Below are 9,326 nucleotides of genomic sequence, written 5' to 3' on the forward strand. Positions count from 1 at the left end.
AAAAATACTTTAACCAAAGTGGTTACCAAACACAAACTATTCATTTTAGGCACATATGTAACTAAGCGCTTAAAATGTTTATAACAGCCTTACATATTATTATTATTATTTCAATTGGAGAAATTGGCATTGCGCAGTGCCACGCATCACATAGTTTTAAAATGAACTGTCGTAGAAACTGCCATCCCTGCCGTGACCTTTGGTCACCAGTAGTGTCACAGATGCTGTAGTGACAATCTGTATGTGTGCCATGTGTGACCGTGCGCATCTTTAATTGCCAAATATTTTCTACTTCCTCAGTTTGTACTGGCAGATCTCTTATCACGGCAGACAAAAACATGATTTGTAATAGATTGACGTTCTAGCAGGGTGTGGTGATCTAAGCAAGCGAATAAAGAAATGGAATATGAAAAACAAAACAAGGCTTAGAGGTGGGCTATATGACCAAAATGTTATATCACGTTACGAGTCATTTTATTTCACGATAACGACATCACAATATAGCCTAGATATTTTTGCTTTAAATTATATCCAATTTTTTTGATACCATTGAAATTTCATAATTCTTGTCACCATTCATAAAAAAAATAATACTAGCCTAAGTAAAAAAAAAACAACTATCAAGCTTACTGAAGACAAGTTAGCAGTGACAAAGAAACTAATTACAGGCATATAGGAAAACAAACTACAATAGACATCAATTAAATAGACCTAGCTGAAAAACTTCAAGCACTAGAAATAAGAAATACTATAAAATTTTTTATAAAGTAATCAAATGTATATTGCCTCACTGTGTAAATTAAATATATATATATATATGTTTTTCTTATTAAACTTACACAAGTTATTCAGCCTTTTTTGTTGTTTGATTAACATTAATAACGACAGCAGGTAGATCGGGATGCTGTCTCTTTAAGAACGACTGCACGGATCCAATATACTCGTGCGTTTTCTTTCTCAACTGTTCACTTAAGACAATGAATAAATGACTGTGTTTACTTGCAAAGACATGGTCACTTTGACACATAAGTATGTGTATTTAACCGTTCAAGCCCAGTAAGTCGGCAAAAATCGGCTTTATGTGCAGACAGCGCTGAGAAACAGCACGCGCATATAGCGAAATGAGTAGTCTTTCGCTGCTTACTGCGCTTTAACGGTTTAATATCACTAGTTTTTAAAACAGCAATACTTAAAAATGCATGCAAACATCACATGAGTGTAACCGCGATAGAGACGATAGCCCAAAATCTCCGGTTGACAAAGTTCTACCGGTTAACCGCGTCTACCGGAATATCGCCCACCCCTAACAAGGCTTATATCTCTCAATCAGGTGTTTTACGCACTTAATGCTCGTGCAAACGGTCAAAATAAGCCGAAAGCTGGTTACAATAAGAGAATGCTTGAAAAATATAACTATTAAAGATTTGGTTTGTCAGTGAACTGTACGTACGCACAACCAATCGTTCGTTAATATAGAACTTATTTGATGTCACCATTTCCAAACAGTCCTGCAGTTTGTAACCCTCCATATGGTCACATCTCTTAATGTGTCGCTGTTGTTCCCTTCATTGAATTACGTCATATTTGCTGTCGTATGCTGTGAATTACAGTAACTAATCTCAGTGAAGCAGTGACTTATCTCTGTGTACAAGCAGTCCTGGATTTGGTGCGCATCATCACTTAAGATTGTGTACTGGTTGCAAGACATATGGGTTTTGTTACAGGGTCTTTTGTATTTCTAAACGTGCTCAATTAGCAACAACCAATCTTGTGTGCAAAAAGAAATCAAAGCAATAAGTGGTAAACATGTTCGCTCTGCCCCCAAACTATTGGGCAAGAAAGCACACTAACCCCTGGTTTCACAGACAAGGCTTAAGCTAGTCACAGACTAAAATGCATGTTTGAGGTGTTTTAACTGAAAGCATCTTCAAATATGTCAGTGCCACTGTTTTGTCTCAAGATGCACACCAGTAAAGTTTGTTTCCCCTAAGGCACGTTTATAAAAGCTACTTAAATGTCTTAACTGAACTAGGACCTAATCCTGGCTTAATCTAAGCCCTGTCTGTGAAACCGGGCCTAAAATGTCCGCTGGCCATATTTGATGAAACAGCAGCTGAAAGAAAACAGGCCAACATCTGTGTACTCTACAAATATACCATAGGTCTTCTGATGCTTTTGTCAGTTTCAATGTATTACCATAATTTAAATGTGACAGAGAGTTTATCACCTTATCATTGTACTGTGCTGTAGAGATTGTAGATGTTTGTATGTAAATGAATAAATATGTGGAATAATAAAAACAAAAAAAAGATAAAAATGTTGAACATGAGAAATAGAGTACTACTGTATGTTGTTCATTTTGTGATTTGTTTTTTTGTACATGAGAATGGAAATGTTGACATTATCGCTGAATATAGATTCCATCCTTACCAAAATGGTTCTGTATTACAGTTTGTGAGAGATTTGCTTTTGTTTTTTTGACTCGTATTCAGGGGGTTGGACTGCGCTCGTGCAGTTAAAACTGTCCCTCAGTGGATTTAAAAACGTACATACGAATAATAAACAAATGGTATATTGCTTGAATAGATTATTTGAGTTCTTGATGCACCACATAGACAAACTTTATTTGCATACTAAACAAAAAATCGGTTTTACTCACCCTCGTGTCATTCCAACCTCGTACAGAAGGACTTTTCCTTTCGTGAAACATAAATCTACATGCTTTGCAGAAGGTTCAAAGCCCTGTTTCCATATGAATGAAAATGGACCCTTTTCACAGACTGATGACGTTTAGTCCTCAGCATCGTAAATCCTGCAAAGTTTTAAAAATGCATGTACATGTATAACACTATACTTTGTTTTATAGTACCTTTGCATCAAAAAAAAAAAAAAAAAGAGTTAACACTGCTGTTAGGGTGTTTCTAATACTGTACAGTGTCTATGAGTGACGGTAAAATTGACATCTTTCTCTTTTCTGACTGCCATTATCAATCTCTCTCTCTCCTTTTTTCTCTTTTTGAACATAGTGAAAACACTATTGTGGAGTATTTCTTTTGCTATTTGAAAAAAAATATATATAAAAAAATTATGTAGCCTAGTTTCTCATTCACCACCATATAGGTTTTCCCAGGCTCTGGGTTTACCCATCCATGATAACTTCCACTTTGGAGAAACACGGAAATGTGAAAAGGGTCAATACTTTATTGCCATGCTCAACAAAAGGGTGAGAAAGCCGCATAAAAGTATGACATGTCTGTCTTCTAAAGACTAAATAAACAAAATAATCTGAGTGAAGATCAGAAATGTATATAGCCTAGGTCTATATTTAGGTGTTAATTTTTCAAACAGTCAAAATGTTATCTAACCCCAAATTAAAAAAGATTTTTCAAAGCAATTACGTTTTTGTAAATGTAGGCCTACTTCTGAATGGTAAATCTACAATACAGTGATAAGTAATTAGGCTATTTATTTTACGTTTTGTCAGCTTTTGTGGTTACGTTACGCCAACTTTGTACTGTATATAATATAAACATAGAATTAAAACGGTTTATTACTGTGTATACACAGTAGCTATATGGAATTTTTTTAACAACAAAACAATGGCGTATTTCGTGTGATGTATTGTAGGCTAGTAACTTAGCGATTAACAGCAACAGTAACCGTCCGATCTACATGTAACTGAAGCGTTTATGAAAACTGTGTTATTTATGTAATATTAAACCAAACCTGTTAGTATAACCAAAGACTGAATCTAAAAAATAAATGTAGAACAGTGCCATCAAGCGCATGTATTTGACGCAGCTCTCTCTCTAGCCGCTAGGCGGCAGTAGAGTTTCTGCAGCCCGCATTCTAAACCGTGAAGGAGGATCTGCATCAGTCGCTTCCTGTGGATGTTATGCAAAAACAACACGCAGAACACGAAAGGTGAGTGAAATGATTTGACCATGTATTTTCTCGGCCACTTGTCATTTGCTTAAATTAACCTGTGCTAGAAAATCCATTTTAAATAGCAACTGTGTCGGTAAATATAGAACATATAAATGGTAAACCTTTCGGCTGGGTGTCTGTCATATGAAGCTGCGTGAATTTGCGACATCAGTAACGTTATACTTTTTAGAGCATGACATTTATGAGATTGAAACGAGCAAGAGATTTCAACCACATGTAAACGTGTGGTCTCAGTTCTGCTGTTATAATAATTACAGGTGTCTACGGGGTTTCAGTTCCCTTTTGTACATATTTTGACAGCGCTTCAGCAAGTTAGTTTATTTGGCCACGTGCAAGATTAGGTTACCATAGCAACAGCGGGAGTGGTAAATGACAATTTAATTTTATTAATTATTAGGTCCCACTTCATATTAAGTGGCTTAAAGTACTATGTACTTACATCGAAAAATAAGTTTCGATGTACTTATTGTGTTCATGTTGTATTGTAAAACACATTGCTGCTATCAAGGTGTGATACGGGTAAAGTTAGGGTGAGGTGTGTGTGGAATGGGTCGGTTTAAGAATGGGTTAAGGTGTAAGGGAAGGGTCAACTGTGTAATTACAAATATAATTGCATAAATTAATTACAGCTGTAATTGCATGCTGGTATTTTTAATATATGAGTACAATTTAAAAACATGTAGACAAGTCCATTGTATCAAATTATTTATTTCAATTTAAGTACATAGGCTAGTACTTCAAGCCACTTATTATAAAGTGGGACCTTATTATTCAAGAGTTTCTTCTTTGTTTTCTTTTCCATTTTCAAACACAGCAGGTTGGAAATATTGGGAAAATTATATTAATTTGTCACCATCCTCAATATCTCAGAAGAGTTACCATATTTGGTCAAATCCCTTATGAAATCTGAAAAAGTAAATTATCTCTAAACTACTTAGTTTGTCTCAATCTAAAGCATCCAACCTTTTTGATAAAATTATGAAAATCATTATACAAATATCAACTCCTCACTGAGAAATGGCTGACTTTAGCTCTTTATTTTATTCCTGGTCATTTTTCTTTACATCAAATATCTCTTTATTATAAGCTTACATATCACAAGTATGTTACAGAATGCTTAAGTGTTTATTTGTAGTTTTTAAGTCCTTAAAGTCGCATGAAATGAAGTTGCGGTCGTCTTTTCTTCCCTATTCCGATCATGTATATCTGAGTAAAGTGCATTTTTATTTTTATTTTTTTTAAAGAGTTCTTCTTGAACAATACAAATTTAGGGCGGGTTTGATTTTGTTTATGGGGAATTGATTAGATGGGTGTGGTTTGCTATTGGTCGATCTCATGTGAGTGACAGGTTGTCCCGCCCTCACGCAGTAAAATACACCATCAGAGATGTCACTGTTAGAGGGAGGGGAAATTATCTTGATTAAAAATGATGAGGGCACATAAATTAAAAAAAAAAGTGCACGAATAAAACATTTATACAATCCTGCAATATTTAATAAAAAATAAGATTAGTCAGTTTTGATTTATGGGGACTTTAAGAAGGCAAATTGTGCTCATGTCTCATTGATCCTTCATGTTTTCCTGCAGGTGATCTCCTGTGCCCGATGCTGTCCTGTGCTCTCCGCTGCCTGCGTCCCTCATCCTGCACCCTAGCCTTATCCAGACAGCTGGCCCATCACCGGCCCCACATGAATCCCAGTTGTCCCCGTCCTGTAGAGACCACCATACGGACCAAACTGACCCAGGACCTCAAACCTGAGCACCTAGAGGTTATAAATGAGAGTCACATGCATGCTGTGCCTCCTGGTTCAGAGTCCCACTTCAGAGTTCTGGTGGTGAGTCCTCAGTTTGAGGGTCTTTCCCTCTTGCAGCGTCATCGGCTTGTGAACGAGTCTCTGCGAGAGGAGCTCAGCACACGTGTTCATGCCCTCGCCATCCAGGCCAAGACGCCCCAGCAGTGGAGCAGCAGCCCCAGCCTGGCCAAAAGCCCCCCCTGCATGGGAGGATCCAAGCATGATGACACAATGACTGAGAAACTGAAGGCAGGGAGAGACTGACTGTGACATGGCATTTCAGAAACAAAAACTGTTTATGGGGTATTATGATAATCCCATATAAAGTGAGTTAATTTGTTACACACTTGCTTCGTGCATATCTTTCATGTGGAGCTCACTAATACTCAATATTTAAATTACTATTGGCTTGGACCGGTTAAGTACTATAATAAAAGATAATTTATAATTTACATCAAAAGAAAATGCTTATTTCGTTTTATCACTTTGAATTCAAATTTGCAGTGTTTTTAATTTGAAAAATAAATAAACTCTTAGTAAGGATAAGGGATGATGTGACAATTATTTCCAACTTGTTAAATGGTTTCTTATCGAGTTGATACACTATCGGTCAAAAGTTTGGAAAATCTTTTTTTTAAATGTTTTTGAAAAGTCTGCATTTATTTAATCAAAACAGTGAAATATTACATTTTAAAATAACAGTTTTCTAATTAAATGTGTTTTAAAAAATATAGTTTAATCCTGTGATGGTAAAACTTAATTTTCAGCATCATTACTCCAGTCTTCAGTGTCACATGATCCTTCAGAAATCATTCTAATATGCTGATTTTGCTGCTCAGGAAATATTTATTATTATCAATATTGAAAACAGTTATGCTGCTTAATATTTTTGTGGAAACCATGATGTACCACCATTCAAAAGTTTGGGATAAGTAAGATTTATAAAAATAAAAAAAAAGGAAAAAATAAATGAATACCTTTATTTAGCATGGATGCATTAAATTAATCAAAAGTGACAGTAAAGACTTATTTTATAAAATGGATATATATATAATTTTGATTTTGAATAAATGCTGTTCTTTTGACCTTTATTGAACAACAAAAAATCCTCAAAAATGTATCACGGTTTCCAAAAAAATATGAAGCAGCACAACTGTTATCAACATATTAGCACATTAGAATGATTTCTGAAGGATCATGTGACACTGAAGACTGGAGTAATGATGCTGAAAATTAGGCTTTGATCACAGGAATACATTATATTTTAAAATAGAAAACAGTTATTTTTATTTTTATTTACTGTTTTACTGTATTTTGATCAAATAAATGAAGCCTTCTTTCAAAAACATTAACATTTTGAATGATTCCAAACCTACTGAAATTGTTATTATCTTACTTATAGAGAACAGAAACATAAGACTGCTGTGAAGGAAACCGATTGCCTGGATGAGCCGCCACTTATACAGTCTTACAATGGACAACGGCCATTATTCAGACATATTTGACTGCTGAACGCAGCTATTGACCAATCAGAATCAAGTAAACTAGAGTCGCCTAACATTTTATCCTTCTGGCTTCTAAAACTGGACTGAATGATCTCAAATCCATACAGTAGCTGGCAGGAATTGTGCCAGCAGAGGGCAACAGCAGATCAGACAGCAGCAGTATACGTATAACATGATATCTGTGGAGTCACTGGTGCCTCTTCCACTTGAAAATGATTTCTGGTTATGTAATTGAATATAAGCAGAGCTTAATTGGAAGCAAAACAAGCTCGATCTGTGTCTGACACCTCCAGAATTGGATTTGGCATCTATTTTTGTGGATCCCCACGCCATCTTAAACACATCTAAAGAAGTTTATTTCTTTAGGTAAGCAGTGTTAAAATGATTCATTATAGGAACAAATATACTATGTAGGCTCACCATACTTACGTCAACTTTCATAATCTAATACTTAATACAAATATCAACTAGTTATGAAGGTGATGGAAATGTGTTAGACACTATTCTGCCTGTAACAGGAAAAAAGTATCTAATGGCAATATGTTTTTATATATTAGAGTACAGAATCCGCACACCAAATAAATTTTTTTTTTTTTTTTTTATCAACGCACCCGACAATTTGATATATATATGAAATATATATATTTGGCACAAAACTTTTCCTTCTTTGTTTGATATGTCAAATTTAATTATTACAGGACTCTCTAGAAAATTCCTGTTGGTCACTTGTGGCATTTTACAGTCAAATATATTTGTGTAATATCCACTAAACTGTATAATCGACTGTTGCCACTGGAAAGCGATCTCCTGCATAGCTCTGCTAGTTTCATGTCTCTTATGTCACACTACTGTATGTACTGTCTTTTCACAATTTAAACTCAAATCATTATTTCTTTCACTGTTTTTATTTATTTATTTGGTAAGTATACATTTAAGTACACTCACCCGGTCATTCATTATGGCAAAAATGACTGCTTGGTTTGTAATAATAATGGGTTAACTGTGCATCCCTTGCTTAATTTCTCTCAGTGATACTTAGTAAATACTGACGATGAGGGGATTTTTTTATGAACGTGCATAAAGCAACCTACAGTACATGTTGGGGAACCAGTTTAGTATTAGTTTTACACTGCTTTTCAAAATATTGTCGGTACAATTTTTGCTGAGTTTTTGAAAGTTTCTTATGCTTGAGGCTGAATATATTTGAGCAACAATACAGTAAAAACAGTAATATTGTAAAATATATATATAAATAAATTAACAGTTCTATTCAAAACAGTGAAATATTATATTTTAAAATAAGTTTTCTATTTGAATATATTTTAAAATATAATTGTAAAGCTGAATTTTCAGCATCATTACTCCAGTCTTCAGTGTCACATGATCCTTCATAAATCATTCTAATATGCTGATTTGCTGCTCAAGAAACATTTCTGATTATTATTATCATTGTTGAAAGCGGTTGACACTTTTTAAAAAAGATTTTTTTTTTGATGAATACGAATAGGAAGTTCAAAAGAACGGCATTTCATTTGAAATACAAATAATTTTTAATATAATAAAGGTCTTGACTGTCACTTTTGATCAATTTGATGCATCCTTGCTGAATAAAAATATTAATTTAAAATTTTGTTAAATTAAAACCCAAACTTTAGCACTGTTTGTACTTGCTCGCTGACAGTGACAAACTAATCCATTACTGTATACAAATTACATGATGAAAATTGCAACTCATTACTCATTTTTGGTATAATCTGCTTACTTTTTGATTACTTTTGACTCATTTATCACATTGATTTGAATAGAATGATCTTGTAACATTGATATAAAAATGTGTAGAGAAAGAAAATTAATTCCTTTTTTTATTATCAACAACACAAAGTGTATTAAACATACGTCAGGCTTTTTGGGTTTCTGTAGAAACTGCAGGGGGTTCGGAAATTGTAGTTTAAAATAAATCAATCAAAATAAAACACTTACTAATATTACTTAAACATATTTGACTTGTTTATGCTGTGTGGCCTCTCAAACTTGTGTGTGCAATTAGAAAAAACTGGAAGACTTTCAGAAAAATGATAAA

General features: G+C 34.3%; 1 protein-coding gene across 1 annotated transcript; it reads left to right on the plus strand.

Annotated features, from left to right (window-relative positions):
- Nucleotides 1-3,851: 3,851 nt before the first annotated feature.
- Nucleotides 3,852-6,138, plus strand: bola1 (bolA family member 1). The gene is made up of 2 exons (XM_056242990.1): nt 3,852-3,924; nt 5,536-6,138. The coding sequence occupies exons 1-2, from the start codon at nt 3,891-3,893 to the stop codon at nt 6,003-6,005; spliced, it is 504 nt and encodes a 167-aa protein (XP_056098965.1). The 5' UTR covers nt 3,852-3,890; the 3' UTR covers nt 6,006-6,138.
- The last annotated feature ends 3,188 nt before the right edge of the window (nt 6,139-9,326 follow it).

This window comes from Rhinichthys klamathensis, unplaced genomic scaffold, assembly GCF_029890125.1.
Source record: "Rhinichthys klamathensis goyatoka isolate OS25496 unplaced genomic scaffold, OSU_Roscu_1.1 h1tg000768l_1, whole genome shotgun sequence".
Taxonomy (NCBI): Eukaryota; Metazoa; Chordata; class Actinopteri; order Cypriniformes; family Leuciscidae; genus Rhinichthys; species Rhinichthys klamathensis.